The sequence below is a fragment of the Chiloscyllium plagiosum genome, unplaced genomic scaffold (assembly GCF_037043375.1).
Source record: "Chiloscyllium plagiosum isolate Xiang-an unplaced genomic scaffold, Cpla_swu_hap1 HiC_scaffold_35, whole genome shotgun sequence".
NCBI classification, from domain to species: Eukaryota; Metazoa; Chordata; class Chondrichthyes; order Orectolobiformes; family Hemiscylliidae; genus Chiloscyllium; species Chiloscyllium plagiosum.
In genome coordinates, this window is record NW_028270173.1 from 59276745 (window position 1) to 59297653 (window position 20909).

General features: G+C 42.8%; 2 protein-coding genes across 2 annotated transcripts in view; one reads left to right on the forward strand and one right to left on the reverse strand.

Annotated features, from left to right (window-relative positions):
- LOC122541653 (uncharacterized) overlaps window positions 1–6612 on the reverse strand; it is a 107943-nt gene extending 101331 nt beyond the window's left edge. Inside the window, exons 1-2 of the mRNA XM_087978750.1 lie at window positions 6432–6612; window positions 5194–5243 (exon numbers count right to left, since the gene is read on the reverse strand). The gene's annotated coding sequence lies outside the window, so the exon portion shown is untranslated. The remainder of the gene's footprint in view (window positions 1–5193; window positions 5244–6431) is intronic.
- Window positions 6613–6740: 128 nt separating this feature from the next.
- LOC122541594 (uncharacterized) lies at window positions 6741–17361 on the forward strand. The gene is made up of 2 exons (XM_043678452.2): window positions 6741–6845; window positions 13639–17361. Exon 2 carries the CDS (start codon window positions 14202–14204, stop codon window positions 15480–15482), a length of 1281 nt encoding a protein of 426 aa, XP_043534387.2. The 5' UTR covers window positions 6741–6845; window positions 13639–14201; the 3' UTR covers window positions 15483–17361.
- Window positions 17362–20909: the final 3548 nt, after the last annotated feature.

The following is a 20909-nucleotide window of genomic DNA, read 5'->3' on the forward strand; positions in this document are numbered from 1 at the left end:
AATTAATTTCACATGGAGGTACATTTAGCAGTAGTCTCCTAGGGTAGAGGTCATTTCACTTGAGGACTAACTCGAGAGCGAATAATGTTAATTAAGTTGCAGTAATGATTTAAAGTTTCTCCTAGTTGAGGCTTCAGTGTAGCAATAAGTTCAACTAAATAAGTTAATGTTGCCAGGAATAAAGATAGTACAACCGTAAAACAATGTCACCTTTGAATTGAAGTACAATTAATTTCCAGAAGGGGATGACTGAAGGTTTCCTCAAAGAGGCGGGATTTCAGGAAGGAGAGAGAAAAAATTTTGCAGACAGGTTTAAGGAAGGAATTCATGAGTATAGCATTCGGATACTGAAGAAGACGGCTGTACTGGGGACATGAAGGAAATTGGGTAAATATGTGAAAAGCTAGAATTGGAGGAGCACAGGGTCTTTGGCAGGCGAGGGGGCTGGAGGTGATGGAGATAGGGAGGGAGTGAGACCATGGAGAAATATGTACTTGAGCATGAGAATTCTACATTGAAGGCTCTGGGGAGTTAGGAGCCAGATTGGGTTAGTTGGTGCAGGGGTGATAGATGTGCAAGTTAGAATAACGAATGTGGAATTTTAGCTGAGCTCAAGTTTATAGAGGGAAGTTGGACAGGAGAGCATTGGAATGGCCTAGTCTAATCTAGAAGTGACAACAGCCTGGATGAAGATTTTAACAACAGCTGGAGAACAGGGGTTGGTGGTGATGGTTTTGGAAATGGGCTATGTTACAGAGGGGAAGATAGGTGATGTTTGTGATGGAGAAGGTAGGTGTTTGAAACTTCAGCTGGAGGTTGAAAGGGATGACACTGAACAGTTGTTAGTGGAATTGAGAGTGGAGAGGGCAATCAAAAGGAATGTAGGAACTGGAGTAATCCCTTGAGCCTGTTACACCATTCAGATACGTCATGACTGATCCTTTTCTTAACTCTATGTACTTGTATTGGTCAGATAAACTTAATCCACTTGCCTGACAATATCAGGTTTCAAATTTTCAGTGGTTCCCCAGCATCTACATATTTTTGTAGGATGAGAATATTTCAGGTAGAGTCCTACCAGAACACTGTCCAGCTGGAGCCAAACTTTCACAAGGGCTCATTTGATTTTGGGGTGACAAAATTGTTAGTTATCATTTCAGAAGGTCCTAGAGTAATGAACAGTTTTGACAGAGGAAAAAAGGACCAGTAGTAATTGATGTGGTTCAGTTAGAACATGGTGATGGATGAATAAACCAGTTGTGCACCAGATTTCACCCTTTGAGAAATCTGGAAGAAAATGCGACAAGGTAATTTTGGTAACAAGGTGTAGAGATGGATTGGTTAAACCAGACTGAAATCTACAGGAACATACTGGTGAATGGAGGGCTGAAGGACAGACAATTGGGAGATGAGAGCTATCCAACTCGTCTGGAGGAAAAAGAATCTTCCAGGAATGGAAACTGATTGATCAATGGACTTATGTGATCACTAGGTCTCTGGAACCATTGGTGGGCTTATATGTTGAAAACGAGTTCTGTGTCACTAAAGTTTGGTGTCATTTCTGACCATCAGATTTGGGAACTGGACTAAATTTTAAAGAAACTTCTGTCTTTAATATTCTGAAAGAATTTCCATGGGAGTGTGTGTTAGTAAAAAGAGCAAGCTCTCAGGACTGGGTATGGAGCAGAATCAGACCCTGCTTTAGTTGGGAAGTGAATTATAGAAAGATCGCCTTCAGGTGATCGGTGTTAGATTATTACCATGGGGAATGTTTGTACTCTGCTGTCCAGGATGATTACTATCCTGAGACTAGTGAGGGAGTCTCTACAGGACTAAGGGATTTCCCTCCTCCCATTATAAATCAACGTAGTAACAATGTGATACGTTCATCTTGTACTCACAGGCTAAACTATCAGTGGTCATCTCTCTCTCTCTCTCTCTCTCTCAACCACATTAGGGAGATTTAAACAATCCTTAGATAAGCATATGGATGATGATGGGATAGTGTAGGGGGACGAGCTGAGAATAATTCACAGGTCAGCGCAACATCAAGAGTAGAAGGGCCTGTTCTGTGCTGTATTGCTCTATGTTCTATATCAGCCCTGTGGTCTTCTGGGACTGTATTGACTTTACTTTAATATTCTAAGATTCACTTTATGCTCTGGAACAATTTCACTTCATTTTGAAAGTTTTCTTAAGTGGTTGGATTTAAAGTTTTGGGTAAGTTGACTATTGCATTAATTGTGCTTTCATCAGTTGTTGATCTAGATTTATAGCTCTCAATATAATTTTTTTAAAATCTAAACCCAAACTCCCTGGTTTGTCATCACAGTGTGTTCCCACTCAGTAAAGCTATTCAGGATCCTGTGATAAGAAGCCTGTACAGAAGATATTAGACAATTTCACTGTGGGCTGCGATACTTGCTCCATCAAAGGTTTTATAATTTCTAGTCCCTAGGAAGCTTTTGTATTTAAAGAGTCATGGTATCATAGAGATACCATTCGGCTGATGCTGCTCTCTGTAGAGAAATACAGTCTATCCTATTCTCTTGCTCTATTCTAGTTGCTGTCTAAATGTAGTTGCGTCAAGTGCCCATCCGACTTTCATTTGAAGTCAGTCACCACCTGCTTCCTCACAGATTGTAAGTTCCAGGCCGTTACAACTTGGTGTGAAATAAAGTTCTTCTTCACTGCCCATTGAAGCTCTTTTCCCCACCACACTCCCCATCCTTGTGTCATTACAAAATGGAAAGGGTTTTTCATTGCTATGATACTATTATTAACAAGGCTATGCAAAGCCAATCATTCTTGTATTCAATTCCTATCATTAAACAATCTGTTGAGTCTAAAATTTTGATAGCCTCTTTCACAATTACCACATGTCTCACATCTCTCTACAGACAGTGGGCTGCAGTCATTGTTCAAATGTAACAAACATAGCCGTGAACGGGTGGATAACCAGCTCCCAAAACATCACTGCGACAATGGATGCTGACTGAGGGACAAGTACTGTTCAGGGCAGCAAGGACAACTCCCTCACTCCTCCTTAAAAAGTGACATAGCAGTTTGTATATTATTTGAGAGAACAGACAGGACTTTCGTTTAAAGTGTCATTCAAAGGTCAGCATCTGTGACAGTGCAGCACTCCCTCCAGTGTACGCAAGTGCCACAAACGATAACACACCCTCGAAAACATGTTAGACCATAAGACATACGAGCAGAAATTAGGTCATTGTGCCCATCGTGTCTGCTCTGCCATTCAATTATGGCTGTTAAGTTTCTCAACCCCATTCTCCCCGTAACCCTTAATCCCCTTGATACTCAAGAACCTATCTATCTCAATCTTAAATATACTCATGACCTGGCCTCCACAGCCTTCTGTGGCAATGAATTCCATAGGTTCACCATTCCCTGGCTGGAGAGGTTTCTCCTTATCTCTGTTCTGAAAGGTCCTCCCTTTACTCTAAGGCTGTGCCCTCAGGTCCTAGTCTCTCCTACCAATGGAAACATCTTTGCAACATTGATTCTGTCCACACCATTCAGTATTCTGTAAGTTTCAATTAGATCCCCCCTTATCCTTCGAAACTCCATTGAGCATAGACCCTCTTGTGTTAAGCTTTTCATTCCTGGGACTGTTCTCGTGAACTTCTTCTGAACACGCTCCAAGGCCAGTACATCCTTCCTGAGAAAAGGAGTCCAAAACTGCACACAATATCCCAAACGTGGTCTGACCAGAGCCTTATAGAGCCTCAGAAGTACATTCCTGTTTTTATTTTCAAGTCCTCCTAAAATAAATGCCATCATTGCATTTGCCTTCCTAACTACTAACTCAACCTACAAGTTTACTTTGAGGGAATCCTGGACTAGAACTCCCAAATCTCTGCACTTTAGACTTCTGTATGTTGTACCCATTTGCTCAATCTAATGGCCACCTTCATGTATGACTGCATCAAGTTGTGCGTAAACACCAAGTGTCACGAAGTACTGAGGTTTTTTCTGCCAGATGTTATGAAGGATAGGTCTGGCCGATTGACATGAAATGCTCCAGTACTTGGAGTGTTCAGTATCATCTGTCCCTTGTGGAAAAATTAGTGAAATAAAGCACATTATACCACAAATCCATCAGAAATTGCTCAGCATGTAGCGGCCTCAAGACCCTGTGGGAAAAGGAGAGGGTGGATCCTGTTGATTGGCTCCCTGAGCAGACTGGCAAAGTCATTTGGTAGAACGCCTCATTGCCAGAACTTTCCAACGAGCACCAAGATGTCGCTCAGGTGAGAAGGACTACCTGTCAGATCCTTCACGCATGCCTGGTCTCTGTGCACCTCAGCACACTACCCCCAAAATAGCTGTAGGGGGTTGAGACTATCACACATCTGGAATATATATTTGCAAAGGAAATCTGGAGAGAGGTGCAGTGGTTGAAGTCTGGGTTTGTCTTGAGCAGCCTCATGATGCAGCACTCTTTGCTCAATAGTCTGCTCCCAAAGGCGAACATAAAGACAAACATTGACTGTACCTGGAAGACCATCAACTCTTTGGTCTGCCTGAAACTTGTTGGTCTTCCATTGCAAAGAATTGACTTCTATTGAATATTGCAGACTGGTATATTCCAAGGTCCAGGACTACATGCTGAGGAATGCACTAAAGCTTGGGACAGCTGCTGCCAAGGTGCAGTGGGGAAAGACCACCATCTAAAGTATTTCTGACAAAGTACAGTGGGGGGGGTCTGTTAAATTATCAGACCCTCTCAATGCCTCAATTACATGCAAATAAAACTTGGCATAATTAAGAAATGGCTTGAGGTTTATAGAGAAAGTCAAACCCCAATGAATGTTTGTTCTCAATATACAAAGAAGGTACAGAGCTGAACTGCTTTTGTAACTGCGTATGTAGATAAAGAAGTCTTTATGAATTAAGAATATTTTTGCAAAGCAAAATGAGTCTGACTTACAGTAGGCGATCTACTGGACTTAAAACAGGACTTAAAATACCCTCATAATTGGAGGGTATTTTATTCACTCATGGGAATGTGAATGTTACTGGGTGAGACAGCATTTATTGCCAATTCCCTAGTTACCCTTGAGATGATAGTGGTGAACCGTCTTTTTGAACTGCTGCCAGAGCTGTAAAAAAAAACACTAAACTTTCCCCTTACATAAACATTTCAGGATTAATTAACAACAGACTCACCACTTGAGGAACTCCAATGTGATAATGTTACTGGATTCTGAGAAATTGACCTAAAAACAAAGGGCGAAAATAATTACCCATGTTAAAATAACAGACTCTGAATAATATATAGTAGTTCTCCATGAACTGTGTAAGAATATGTGTACCCTCACAAGTCCAAGATTTAAAATGCAGTGGTGCACTCTATACCTGGAGGCCAAACCAACCAGAATTCAGCACCAAGCCCACAGCTTGAACCCCTCACCTTGCTGCTGAACTTACCGAGAAAGTCAAAATCATACATTGACAATTAAACCTCATCAACAGACTTTTGGTTTTTAATGAGCTACTAACATGCGGATGTAATTTATCTGATAAGACATCAGTTCACATTGGACACTGTGACAATGCTATGGCTTTAAGAGGTGTGTTTTGTCCTGGTTTCTTCTAGAGAGAGATTGGGGGTCAGGTGCTGAATAGTCTAAGAGAAGATAAACAACTTGTGAGGACTTGGTTTATTTTTAAAGTTGGACCACTAGAAGCAGCCTGACTGGGTGTGCTCAAGCTCTCACAGCTCCATGATTTTTAGTTAGCTTTCGGCAGTTGCTATTGGGGGTCTTGAAGAAGTGAAAGCTATATTTTTTTTCTCTATCTCTCGATTACAGACAAAAGCTGAGGGTTCTTTTCCTGAGCTGCTGGATTGCATGTGAGACAAATCTGTGTGCTGAATTTGCCTCTTGCAACGTTTACGCGATGTTACTGTGTTACAACAGCTTATGTTTAACAATAAACTAATCAATTATTCTGTTAAGCTTTCCAATAGAGTTGTTATTCCAATTTCTTTTATTGAATTTTAACTACAGTGTTTGAATTAATTGTATCTTGCTTAATGTTGAGTAGTTTGGCCAATCAAATCGCATCTGCAACACAACACTTGACATTTACCTTTAAAATAAGGAAAAGTTCGAGTCTAGGCTACTTTCTTAACATATTTTGAGGGAGTCTGGTCTAGTCCATAATAACACTGACTATGCCGTGCCCACAACTTCCACATCGCGGAGAGTGTTAGAGCGGGTTTCACACAAAATATGAACTCCTTCTTCACAGAAATATTCCTGTAATTAATGTTAAAATGTATTATATTGAGACAATAATATCTCTGATCAAAGAATAGTTGTCGACATTTATCCGATCTGTCCCAAAATCTTGCGAAAACCCATATCTCCGGAAGTATCTCGGACGTTGCAGCAAAAACTCACATTTGGTAAGAAAATGTTGGAACGATTTTCTCTGGAACTGCTTCCTGTGTTTAACGGAGGGAGGGACAGACCATCTCCTTAAACATGACTGAATTACAGCCCCAAGCCCAGAAAGCTCCCCCTTCACTGAGGTTGTTTAAACCCCCCACAGGGACTCAGCTCAATTCATCCAAACCGCTCACAATCCCGCTCCGAACTACATTACCCATGATGCATATGGGCTGTGCGGTGAGGGGCGGCGGTATAGAATCCGGGAGAGGGAGAGAGCCCGCGGTGCCTGCCGGGAGTTGTAGTTCTGATCCGCGCACAGACGGTTGGCGTCGATCTTTCGGGAATTCGAATCTGAGAGCTCGAGCCCCAGCGGCTGTCGGCTGGAGGTGTGTCCCTGAAAATGGCAGCCCCGCCAAGTAAACGGTATCGCAGCCTCTTTCCTCTTCCATTTTATTCTGACACAATGTCGGGATTGTCCGGATTACTCTGACCTTCCTCTTATTACTGATGCTTTGGAGATGGCGGTGTTGGACTGGGGCGTACAAAGTTAAAAATCAACTAGGAGAAAGTGAGGGGACTGCAGATGCTGGAGATCAGAGCTTATAAATGTGTTGCTGGAAAAGCGCAGCAGGTCAGGCAGCATCCAAGGAACAGGAGCTCATTCCTGAAGAAGGGCTTATGCCCGAAACGTCGATTCTCCTGTTCCTTGGATGCTGCCTGACCTGCTGCGCTTTTCCAGCAACACATTTTAAAGTTAAAAATCACCCAACACCAGGTTATAGTCCAACAGGTTTAATTGGAAGCACTAGCTTTCGGAGCGCTGCTCCTTCATCAGGTGATTGTGGAGGACACAATTCTAAGGCACAGAATTTATAGCAAAAATTTACAGTGTGATGTAACTGAAATTATACATTGAAAAATACCTGTTGAGTCTTTCTTCTGTTCGAGTACCACGATAGTTTCACTCCTTTCATGTGTAAATCACAAAACCTTTTTTTAAAAGTTGCATTCTCAGGTTAACTGTAACAATTGATGTTAGCTGGACAATATGTTGGAGGTGTTAGCTCCCTGTGTTCTCTGTCTAAGCCATGATGTTTAGATTGATTCTGGTCTAAAAAGTGAGATAACAGAGTTTTACATGAATTCATGCAGTTTTTGAGCAAAGTACAATGTAACTCTGCAAGTACAAATTCACCCCACAAAATATATGTGTGCATGTGGTTCTTTGTCTGTTTTTGTGTGTGTGTGTGTCTGTCTGGGTTGGGGGTTGTGAGTGTGAGAGAGTGTGTATTTGTGTGTGTAGTGAGTGTAGAGTGTCTTAAATCTGTGAAGGGGTGCACATGTGAGTGTGGGAGTGTGTGTGCGTGTCTGGGGTGGGGGGGTTGTGAGAGAGAGTGTATATGTGTTTGCATGAGTGTAGAGTGGTTTAAGTCTCTGAAAGGATGCATGTGTGAGTGTGTGTCTGTAAGGGTGCGTGTGAGTGTCTGTGTGCGTGTCTGTGTATAGGAGTGCCTCTGTGTGTGTGTGTATATAGTGCAATGGTGGTCACCTGTAATGTGACATGAACCCAAGGTCCCGGTTGAGGCCTTCCCTATGGGTACCGAACTTAGCTATCAGCCTCTACTCGGCCACTTTTTGCAGCTGCCTGTCCCAAAGTCCGCCTTGGAGGATGGTCACCCGAAGGTCCGAGGTCGAATGTGCTGGACCACTGAAGTGTTCCCCAACTGGGAGGGAACACTCCTGTCTGTTGATTGTTGTGCGGTACCCATTCATCTGTTGTCGTTGCCTTTGCTCAGTTTCCCCAATGTACTGTGCCTCAGGGCATCCTGAGGGGTCTCACCACCAAAATGGACCTGTTGGTTCTTGCAGCAGACACGGAGGAGTTCATCAGACGAATTAGACTCTGGGAATTCTTTCAAGGTGCCAGCAGTGATCCCAATGAGCCCACTGATGAACTGGAACAGTCATCACAGGGATCTGTAGAGGAGCGACCAAAGAAGGTGTCAACTTGGACCCCACCGGAGGGCCACAACCCTGGGCTTGACATGTATGCTCAAACCGTCAAGAAATATATAAATGCCAGATTCATCAGCTGTACCCACAATGTAGAGCAAAACATCACCCATTCACAACGCAATGCCATCCAGGCTCTCATAACCAATCACAACATTGTCATTAAACCAGCAGATAAAGGAGGAGCCATTGTCATTCAGAATAGAACAGATTACTGTAAGGAAGTGTACCGACAACTGAACAACCAGGAATACTACAGGCAACTACCAGCTGATCTGACCAAAGAACACACCCGTGAATTAAACACATTGATCAGGACTTTGGATCCAGTCCTTCAGAGTTTCCTACGCACCCTCATCCCACGTATTTCTCGTGTAGGCGACTTCTACTGCCTTCCAAAGGTACACAAACCCAACACACCAGGACGTCCCATCGTATCGGGCAATGGGACCCTGTGTGAGAATCTCTCTGGCTATGTTGAAGGAATCTTGAAACGTATTGTACAGGGATCCCCAGCTTCTGTCGCGACACTATGGATTTCTTACAGAAACTCAGCACCCACGGACCAGTCGAACCGGGAACATTCCTCGTCACAATGGATGTGTCCGCACTCTACACCAGCATCCCCCACAATGAAGGCACCGCTGCAACAGCCTCAGTACTCAACACCAACAACTGCCAATCTCCAAACACCATCCTACAACTCATCCGCTTTATCCTCGATTGCAAATTTTTGCTATAAACTCTGTGCCTTAGAATTGTGTCCTCCACAATCACCTGATGAAGGAGCAGCGCTCCGAAAGCCAGTGTGCTTCCAATTAAACCTTTTGGACTATAACCTGGTGTTGTGTGATTTCTAACTCTTATTACTGGATTTTGTACTAATTGTTTATTATTGTTTGCTCGAGCACTTAAGAGGGCAGTTTAGAAACATCTAAGTTGTGTCGGACTGGAGATACCCTACGAAGCAGTTGTGCCACGTTATCTTCCCTGAAAGTTAACATTTTTCCAACAAACTTTAAAATTTAATATTTTATTTTGTTCGTATTCCAGAAAAAAAAGTCACAATTTGGAGTGATAATGGCAAAGAAGATGTCTTTAAGGGAGAAAGTATCAGAAGGATCTGCTGATAGGGTGAGATGAAGAGGGTGGAAGAAGGCTGGTGTGAAGCACAAACACAAGCATGGACCAATTGAGCTGAATGGCCTGTTTCTCATTGTAATTCCATGTAACTTTCCATGGTGGAGTTAAATTCACCTCTAGTTTCTTAATCCAGCATCATGGCAATTCAACTGTGTTGTCTGCAGTCAAGAGTGTGGTACTGGAAAAGTGCAGTAGGTCAGGCAGCATCCAGGGAGCAGAAACATCGACATTTCAGGCAAAAGCCCTTCATCAGGAATGAGGCTGGGAGCCTCAGGAATGGGGCTGGGGGGAAGGTAGCTGGGAGTGCAATAAGTGGTGGGGGTAATGGTGATAGGTTGGAGGGGAGGGTGGAGTGGATAGGTGGAAAGGAAGATGGACAGGTGGGACAGTTCATGAGGATGTTGCTGAGCTGGAAGGTTGAAACTGGGGTCAGTTGGGGGGAGGGGAAATGAGGAAACTGGTGGAATCCATATTGATGGCGGGCCCGAGGTGGAAGATGAGGCGTTCTTCCTCCAGGCATCAGGTGGAAACGGAGTGGCAGTGAAGGAGGCCCAGGACCTGCATTCCCTTGGCGGAGTGGAAGGGGGAGTTAAGTGTTTGGCCATGGGGGTTGGGGTTGGGTGGCATGGATGTCCTGGAGATGTTCTCTGAAACGTTTCACAGCTCCTGAATGTGAGAATGATTTCTTGTTGACCTCACAGGTAAGAAGTTTCTCTCCTGTGTGAGTGTGTTGATGTTTCCCCAGCATCAGTGACTGTGATCATCTCACACTTTCCTTCCATGAAGCTGCCCTGTTACAAGTGATAAATCAGATGTTAAGAAACTGAATACCTGTGCTGACCTGGAACAGACAAGGAGGATACTTTCTTTCCTCCACCCAGACCGCCATCTTCCCAGGTGCTCTGAGGTCAATAGAAAAGACAACAGGGTGGAGTGAAAAATGGGTTATCAATTCACTGTCAGCTCAAATATCAGTGAACACTAGCTAACCTTCGAGTATTGAATATAAAAAATAATGGAGAAATGTTTATTTAGTGGAAATTTCTCCCCTTGATTTCTGGAATTATTTGAAGAAAACACACTGTGCAAGATATGTTAGGCGCTGATTGAAGGGTTCTTGGTTTATCCTGGGAAATTAGATACACTGCACTCAGACTGCACGTCCCAAGACTATTAAATCCAAGCCCAGGCGTTTGGGAAAGGTTAAGGCCATCAGGTTGAAATCTTTAAAAAAAAATTCTAAAAGACATTTCAATAAATGCATCTCCACGTACTATGGTTGAATTGCTGTGGTGCTGGGTTATCAATGCAGAGGTTCAAAATTCAAATCCAACCACGGAAAGTTATATTTATTGAATTACTGAGAAACAGGCCAAGTGGTCTATGCTGGGATTTATGTTTCACCTCCTCTTCATCTCACCCTCTTAGCAGATCCTTCTATTCCTTTTCCCTCATAGGTTCCATTGAGTCCCACTTGGGGAAGGTAGATCCTCCCCTTTGTCCCGCTCTCCAGTGCACGTGCTCATCCCACCACTGCATGCTATCATCGCTGCTTTGGCTGTCAAAGACGTCTGAGGATACTCATTCCACACTGATGTTATGATTCGGAGATGCCGGTGTTGGACTGGGGTGTACAAAGTTAAAAATCACACAACACCAGGTTATAGTCCAACAGGTTTAATTGGAAGCTCTAGCTTTCGAAGCGACACTCCTTCATCAGGTGATTGTGGAGGGCTCGATCGTAACACAGAATTTATAGCAAATATTTGCAGTGTGATGTAACTGAAATTATACCCTGAAGAATTGATTGTCTGTTGAATTGAAAGGCTTAACAGACAATCAATTCTTCAGGGTATAATTTCAGTTACATCACACTGCAAATTTTTGCTATAAATTCTGTGTTACGATCGAGCCCTCCACTATCACCTGATGAAGGAGCGTCGCTCCGAAAGCTAGTGTGCTTCCAAATAAACCTGTTGGACTATAACCTGGTGTTGTGTGATTTTTAACTTTGCACACTGATGTCAGTTTGAAACCTCCAAGCATGAAGAATGCTGTTCCCACATTGGAAATCTCTCTCATTTACCAGGGGAACTGAGACAGCAGCTACAATAAGTGAGGTTTTATTCCGATGGGACAATGACAAGTTTAAATCCCCACCTGATCTGCTGCTCAAAGTCACCTCCATTTCGCGGGTCAGTTTCCCAAGTTTCAGGAAACTCATGTTGCTCCAGAAATATTTGGATTGACTGCGAGAGATGTCAATCAGAGAGCCCACCCACTCTGCCCAATCCCTCATCTTCCAGAGCTGGTTCACTTCCTATAGAGACTGAAAACCAAGTGAGCGGATGGTGAGTGAAAGAGTAGTTTTTATACAAATTGTATCCCATAATATCCACACCAATCTTCAGGCAGTCTGACTATCCTGTGGGCAATCAGGGGTGGAAATGTCCCTTATGCTGTGTGAGAAGATCCAGCTGAGAGAGCTGTTTACTCGGTGCTTTGTGCTGAAGTATTTGGAGCTGTGTGTTGGATATTGAGTGTGCTTATTGGAAGCATTTCCCTCTGATTTCCAGGCTGAGTTTTGTTGATAGCTTATTTCTGAATATGAGCAGGTGAGATGTCATTATTTGGGAGTGCAAAGTGTCTGATGATTCTTGTTGATTTTTCTATTGAGTTCTGTATGTGTGTGCAGGTGTTGGGAGCTGGTTATTATCCTAGGGGCTAGAAATGGTCAGTTCTCTGTGGTGTGTTGAGATCCGGATGTATTCTGTCTTTTACAAATCCTTGCAAGACCGCATGCCATCCTAGCTGTGTAACTTCAGAAAACAAGAAAATGGTTTTATTTAAATAGAGCTTTTCACGACCACCAAAACACTTATAGAGTCATTGAGATGTACAACACGGAAACAGACTCTTCGTTCCAACTTGTCCATACCAGCCAGATATCCTAAATTAATGTAGTTCCAATTGCTAGGATTTGACCTGTATCCATCTAAACCCTTCCTATTCATACACCCATCCAAGTGCCTTTTAAATGTTATAATTGTACCAGTCTCCTCCACTTCCTGTAGCAGATCCTTCCATACTTGCAGCATCCTCTTTATGAAAAAGCTGCCCCCTAGATCCCTTTTAAATCTTGCCCCTCTCACCTTAAACCTATGACTTTTAGTTTTGGACACCACTACCCTTGGAAAAAGACTTTGGACAATCTAAACATTTTCTGTTTTTGTTTGATTTTATAAAACATATTTCAAAATGTATTAAATTTTATGTGTTTGTTACATTAAAGATATGCTCTGTAGCAAAAGCTAGTCTTTACGAACACAAATCGAGATCATACTGAAACAAGAGCTCGTTTTACTCTTCACCCAACTGTCTTTTCCTTTGTCCTACTGGTGCCTGGGAAGATGGGGTCTGGATGAAGGAATGAAAGTAGCCACATTGTCTTGTCATTGAGTCATACAGTCACAGAGATGTACAGCACAGAACCAGACCCTTCAGTCCAACTCATCCATGCCGACCAGATATCCTAACCTAATCTAGTCACATTTACCAGTACTTGGCCCATATCCCTCTAAACTCTTCCTGTTCATATACCCATCCAAATGCCTTTTAAATGCTGTAATTGTACCAGCCTTCACCACTCCCTCTGGCAGCTCATTTCATGCACACACCACCCTCAGTGTGAAAAAGTTGCCTTTTAGGTCCCTTTTAAATTTTTCCCCTCTCACCCTAAATCTATGCCCTCTAGTTCTGGACTCACCACCCCAGGGAAAAGACCTTGTCTATTTACCTTATCCATGCCCTTCATAATTTTATAAACCTCTATAAGCTCATCCCTCAGCCTCCAATGCTTCAGGGAGAACAGTCCTGGTCTCTATCCAGCGTCCCTGCTGGAAACAGTGGGTGTGTCACAGAAAAGTGAGGAAAAAGAAAGTACACAGGGGAATAGCAGACTGACACACACTGTGGAACAGTCTGTCACTGAGGAGTCAGTCCTTCAGTAAATGAGGAGAGGTTGTAGGAAGAAATCATGTTTCCTCTTCCTATTTTACAGAAAGATTGCACTGTACTACACCAGACATTACAGAGAAGATAAACACAGCAGATAGACCCAAGGAGCAACTGCACAACTGTGGAAGACAGCCAGTACCTTCACAGCATTGCTCAAGTTGGGCAATGAAACCATCCTCTGGAAATAAGGTCAGGGGAGCTTTGACATATGATCAGACCTGAAACTGGCCAATGATGTGGCGCTTTCCATCAGAACCAACCTTTCTAAGATTCGGATGTGGGTCTTCAATCAGGGTGAGGCTGGGAGAAGTGTGAGTGGCTCCAAGTGTGATGACAGCTTCAATCATCCATTCGATATTTTCTAAGTGAACCATTCAAAGAAATTATTACACATTCTGGTGCAGGTGAAGCCTGACCTCCTGGCTCAGACGTAGGTACACACCATCATTTCGCAAGAGGCCCATTTGTTTTTAATCAATTGTTTAGACGTGGTACAACACAAACATTGAGAATACAGTGCTGAAATCCAAGGCTGTGAGATTTCCTCATTTACAAGATGTACCTTTTTCAGGCATCTCCGTAGAAGGGAACGTACTGAAGTGTGAGATGAGCAACCAAGCATTTGTGCAGTCTTTGAAGCCCATGAAACACCACCGCATTCACTCTGGGAGGAAGCCATTGAAGTGCGATGTGTGTGACAAATCTTTCTTGCATTCATCAACCCTCCTTGAACACCATCGTATCCACACGGGAGAGAAACCATTCAGGTGTGAGGTTTGCAGCAAATCATTCTCAACATCATCGAACCTACGCAGTCATCTACGCATCCACACTGGGGAGAAACCATTCACATGTGAGGTATGCAACAAATCGTTCTTGAAGTGTTCAAATCTGCGCAAACACCAAAGCATTCATACAGGGGAAAAACCCTTTACGTGCAAGGTGTGTAACAGGTCATTCTTACAGTCATGGACTTTGCTCGAACACCAGCGCATTCACACAGGTGAGAAACCATTCACATGCGAGGTATGCGAGAAATCATTCTCAATATCATCAAACCTCCGCAGACACCAACGTATTCACACTGGAGTGAAACCATTCACATGTGAGGTGTGTAATAAATCATTCTCAATGTCATCAAACCTCCGTGCTCACCAACGCACTCACACTGGGGAGAAACCATTCACATGTGAGATCTGTGACAAATCATTCTCGCATTCATCCACACTGCTTGAGCACCAACACCGCCATACAGGAGAGAAACCATTCACATGTGAGGTTTGTGACAAATCCTTCTCGCAGTCGTCAAATCTCCGTGCACACCAACGCATTCACACCGGGGAGAAACCATTCAAGTGTGAAGTGTGTGACAAAACATTCTCGCGGACATCAAACCTCCGTGCACATCAACGCATTCACACTGGAGAAAAACCATTCGCTTGTGAGATGTGCAACAAGTCATTCTCAAAGTTGACCAATGTCCTTGCCCACCAACTCCGTGCACACCAGAGAGTTCACCCAGGGGAGAAACTGCTCATCTGTGAGGTGTGTGACAAATCATTCTCAAAGTTATCGACCCTCCGCATACACCAGCGTATTCACACAGGAGAAAAACCATTCAAGTGTGAGGTGTGTGACAAAGCATTCTCACGGTCATCGAATCTCTGCGTACATCAGCGCATTCACACAGGGGAGAAACCATTCACATGTGAGGTGTGTAGCAAAGCTTTTACTCAGTTATCAAGCCTCTTGGTCCATCAGACAATCCACACAGGGGAGAAACCCTTCAAATGTGAGGTTTGTGTGAAAGCTTTTCCAACATCTACGCGGCTCCTGATGCACCAGAGGATTCACACAGGGAAAGAACCCCTCAAATGTGAGGTTTAAAACAAATGGTTCTTGGCATCATGGAAACTTGGCACCATGAGAGGATCTAGAATCAGAGGGGATTAACCCTTCAGGTGTGAAGTGTGTGACAAGGCTTTCATATAGTCAGCATGCCTCCTGATTCATCAATACATTCACACATGAGAGAATCTCGTATGTGAGTTTTGTCATAAAATTGTTTTGATAATCACATTGGTTGGAACATCAATGAACTCACACAGGAGACAAACCTTTCCAGTATGATTTGTGTCAGGATTGTTCCATCCCCACTTCCTCTCTCACCAGATACCAACATCTTAACATGGTCTTGGAGTTGAATCACCTCTTTTGTTGCACTGAGAGCTGCCTGTGTTCACACAGTGCTAACACGGAGGGCTGTTGTTCCAAAGCATTGTCTATCTCAAACCTCTCCTTCCATCAGGCCAATTGTTTCAAGAAGGTCAATTTAACATTTGACCAAATCACTAAACATCACCATGTGAAGATATAGATATATCTGAAAGGCTCCTGTATAAACTCAGCATCCTTCCAGTGCAGGTACAAGTCACTCACTGACTGTCACTCTGACCAAGAAAGTAATCAGATAATCAGTGGTTAGAAAGGCTTCACTCTTGCTCAGTGAAGCTGCTGTCTGTCTGCAAGAAAGCTGGAGTTGTGCCCATGAAGAAGTGTTCGAGTGCAATTTCAAGAAGCCTGGGAAGTGAAGTCCCAGAAAGAAGGGTGACATTCCAGCATATGAGCTGTAGTTGACACAGCCTGTCACAGAGTGGCCTTTTAAAGTTTCAAATCTCGGACTTTGAATGAGACAAAATTGGAAATCTTTGTAAACTTTACTTAGATTTCATGACCCGCTGTGTCATTAACATTTGGTGCGGTTTCTGAGGAATCTATCTTGTTTTCATTTGCTATTGATGACCTCTGATTGATCTCTCTATGTCACATTTTTAGCTCATGTTAATGTTGGATGTTCGAATGTAATTTACGTCAATATTGTCAATTTTTTTTAACTTTGTACTATAAAGTTTGTTGTTTAATCAAAACTGTGGAATCTTGTGGCTTTATTTTCGGGTAAGTACCTGGGTAAGCTCAAGGATTGGAGGGAATTTGAGGACAGCAGCTTGTATCTGTAGAGCACTTGAATATAGTAAAACCAAAGTGTTTCAAAGGGATATGATCAGACAAAAATCAATTCAGAGATAAAGAAAGAAGTATTAGGAGGGGGTGTCACCAAAATTATGGCATCAGTGGAATTTAGGGAGATTCTTAATGGACAGAAGAGAGATAAAGATGCAGAGAGGTTTAAGGGGGGAATTGTGAAGGATGAAACTTGAATGATGTGGCTGCCAATGGCTCGGTGAAAGGTAGAAAGATATACAAAAGGTAAGAACTGGAGCAGTACAGAGATCTGAATGAGGTAAGGGGCTAGGCATTACAAAGTTAGGGACAGGGCAAGGTCATGTACTTGACTACCAGGATTTGGCATGAGATAAAATTATACTACTTTAGTTGGTGATGTGCATTATAGGCAGATCTTCTTCAAGTGACATGTGTTTGAGTAATATGTTTGTACTCTCCTGTCTGGGAGGACTGCTATCCTGGATATGGTGAGTGAGTTGGGGGGTGAGTCTCGACAGACCAGAGTTCCCTCAGCCCTTCAAACCTTGATGTAATAACAGTGTGATATGTTTACTTTTCATCTTCCGAGATTCATTTCAAGTCCTGGTAAAGAAATTGAGTCATTAATTCTTTATTATTTTGGTTAATTCAGAACTTTGATGCAAGATAAGCAGAATATTGTGTTGCAGCCTGGCTATTGTTACATCAATCTGCTGTGTAGAGTTATTACTTGCAATAAATCAAATTTGTTTGCTTGACTTAATCTACCTGATTTGTCGTCATGGTGTTTTCATATTCACTAAAATACTCAGAATCCTGTAGTTAGAGTCCTGTACACGATATGTCCCTGTGGGCTGGGATATTTACTCCATCAATTAGTTTACAATTTCCAGGTCACAGGAAGCAGAACATTTCCTCATGTAAGAAATAAATTAATTTATCAACTTGCACAATCTCAGTCTGTCTGACATACTTTACAATATGTACTTTTTGAAATATGGTCCCTGTTGTAATAAGTAAATAAGAACTAGAAGCAGGAGTAGGCAATTCAGCCCTTCCTGCCTGTTATGCCATTTTATATGATTGTGGCTGAGCTCAACTTCAATTCCCTGCCCACTCCCCATAACCCTTGAATCTATTACTAATTAAAAATCTATTTCCCCCTTAAATTTACTGAAGTCCCAGCATCCACCACATTGTGATAGTGAATTCTACAGATTCACTACCCTTTGAGAGAAATAATTTCTCCTGATCTCTGTTTGAAATCTGTTACCCTTCTTTCCTAAAACTATGACCGCTCATTCTAGATTGCCACAAGGGGAAACATCTATACTACATCTACTTTGACAATCCCCTTTAATCACTTAGAGCTCCTCTCATTGTTCAAAATTCTAGACAGTACAGGCCTAAACTGCTCAACCTCTCTTCATAAATCAAATGCTCACCTCTGGAATCAATGCAGTGAACCTCCTCTGAACTACCTCTAACCTAACTATATCCCTGAAAAAAGTGAGGACTGCAGATACTGGAGATCAGAGTCGAAAGTGTGGTGCTGGAAAAGCACAGCAGGTCAGGCAGCATCCGAGGAGCTGGAAAATCAACGTTTAATGCATAAGCCTGAAACTTTGATTTTTCTGCTCCTCAGATACTGCCTGACCTACTGTGCTTTTCCAGCGCTACACTTCTCGACAAACTGCATTCCTGCTCAAGTATAGCGTACTCCAGGTGAAATTATATGCAATACTCCAGGTGAAATCTCATTCATGCATTGTGCATTTACAGCAACACTACTTTTATACTCTATTCCTTTAACAACAAGTACCTAAATTCCATTTGCTTTCCTTATTACGTGCTATGCCTAATTTCTGTGATTCATGCACAACACCCAGATCCCTCAAACTGAAGCACTCTGAAGTTTCTATCTATTTAGATAATAGATTGCTTTTCTATTCCTCCAAATAAAATGGATGATCTCACACTTATCCATGTTAAACTCCGTGTGCCACATTTTGATCTATTCACCTAACCCACCCACAACCATTTGTAAATATCTTATTTCTTTATTACAACTTACCATCTATTTTAGCTTCTTCTGCAAAACTTGGCCATGGTACTTTCTACCACGCATTCAAGTTATTAATATAGATTGAAAATCATTGGGGCTGAAAGACTGAATCCTGTGGCATCCCACTAGTTACATCCTATCTGCCATAAAAACACCCATTTATCCCAATTGCTTTTTGATGGTTAGCCATTCCTCTATCTAAGCTAATATATTACACGTGACCTCATGTTATTTTACTTTGTCAAATTATCAAATGTCTCTGGAAGTTCAGATATACAATATCTTCAAGACCTCCATTATTTATATTGCTTGTTATATCTTCAAAGATCTCTAGCAAATTAGTCAAATATGATTTACCCTTAATAAAAACTTGTAGGCATCTGTTTGCTTTGCGGTGCTCTGGAGTCCATGGACCATATGTATATGGGTTGTGGGCATTTGCACTCCCTTTTCAGTTACCTGAAGAACTTTTTTGCTCTGTTTTTGGTTGCACTTCAGCCCCATGCTCCTGGTCGTCGGGCATCTGTTGCAGAGGAGTGCAGACAGGTCTGAGGATCTCCTTGTGGATCTGTTCCTGTGCCTAGCCAGGCAGGCATGAACATGTCTAGACGGCAGGCCTTAGAGGGGTTCATTTCAGCTGACTGTCCCTTTTCCATGGCTATGTTCAAGCCCAGATGTCCTTGGAGAGGGAGCATGTGGCGTCCGTCAATGATGCTCTCGATGCCGAGGTGGGCACCTGCACAGGTTTTGATGGGGGTGAGGGGGTTGTGGGTGGAGGTGGGGTGCTTTATTTCCTCATCCAACTCTATTTTGATTTCATCCTGACCCCTCCCACTCCATCTTTTCATTCACATAAGCATTGCTCCTATCGGGCCTTCCTTGTTCCTGATTCCCTGACCAGGAAGTGTTCTTCCTGGTGGTGGAAATATTGAATAAAATTATTTTGCACAATATTGTTTTCACTGAATCATTGCACTTACACACAAAACCCATTCAGACTCTGACAGATTGTATTTTGACTTTCCAAATGTCCTGTAATTGCTTCCTGAATAATGGATTCTGACAATTTCCTAATTACAGATATTAAACTAACTGGTCTATAGTTTCCTGCTTTCTGCCTCCCTCTCTTTTTCAATAAGCATTTATCCAATCCACTAGAACCTTTCCCACATCCAGGTATTTTGGAATATTATAACCAATGGATGCACCATCTCTGCTACCACTTCCTTCAAATCTCTAGGCCATGAGGCCCTGGGATATTGTCTGCACACAAAACCAATAGTTTGCCCAGCACGTGTGGCAGCATGGAGGCTCAATGGTTAGCTATGCTGTCTCACAACACCAGGAACCTGTGTTTGATTCCAGCCACAGGTAAATGTCTGTGGAGTTTGCACATTCACTCCATGTCTGTGTGGGATTCCTCCGGGTGCTCTGGTTTTCTTCCACAACCCAAAGGTTGGATGAATTAGCTTTGGTAAATGCAGGGTTACAGGGATCGGGGTGGATCTGGTTGGGATGCTTTTCAGAGGAGTTGGTGTGGATTCGATGGGCTGAATGCCCTGCTTCCACACTGTAGGGATTCTGTGATACTTTCTCCCTCATGATTGTTCTAAGTACCTCCTTTCCTATAACCTCTGCATTTCCTGTTAATGTTGGAATGATACCAGTGTCTTCCACTGTGAAAACCAAAGCAAAATAGTTTGTAATGCAGCAAACATTAAGCGACAACGTGTGTTCAATGAGCTCCCGTAAATTGTCATATGATCGTGACCAGATGATCTGTTTTTGAGACATGGATCATGAGATCCATATTTGCCAGGGCATCCACATGGGGGAAGAACCATTCAAAAGATGTTTCTATTCCTGAGATTTCCAAACCCCAACTGGAGAGCTTTGTCCATTTAAGGAAATTGCCTAAAGGTCCTGAGCTCAGCCTCTGAGCAGGTCCAGCATCGTTTTGGGTACTGTCATCCAAATCTCTGCTCCTTGTATCCCAATTTCCCCTGTATTAACTAATCTACACTGAGCTCCCTCCCACCCAGTGAAGGTTGGTATAGATTTGAAATGCTTCCTCTTCTACCTCTCTCTCTCAGACCCCTTAGCAAACCAATCAGGAGAAGGGAGGAGAAAGAGGCTGAGATCTCGGTTCCCGCCGCCAGGGGACGCCATTTACGGGGCCATGAATGTGGAGGAGCTATTGTTGGACTGGGGTGGACAAAGTTGAAAAGTCAGACAACACCAAGTTA

What these genes read in the sequence shown, in the direction of transcription:
- LOC122541594 (XM_043678452.2), top strand. Translation starts at nt 14,202, where the DNA reads ATGAGCAACCAAGCATTTGTGCAGTCTTTGAAGCCCATGAAACACCAC.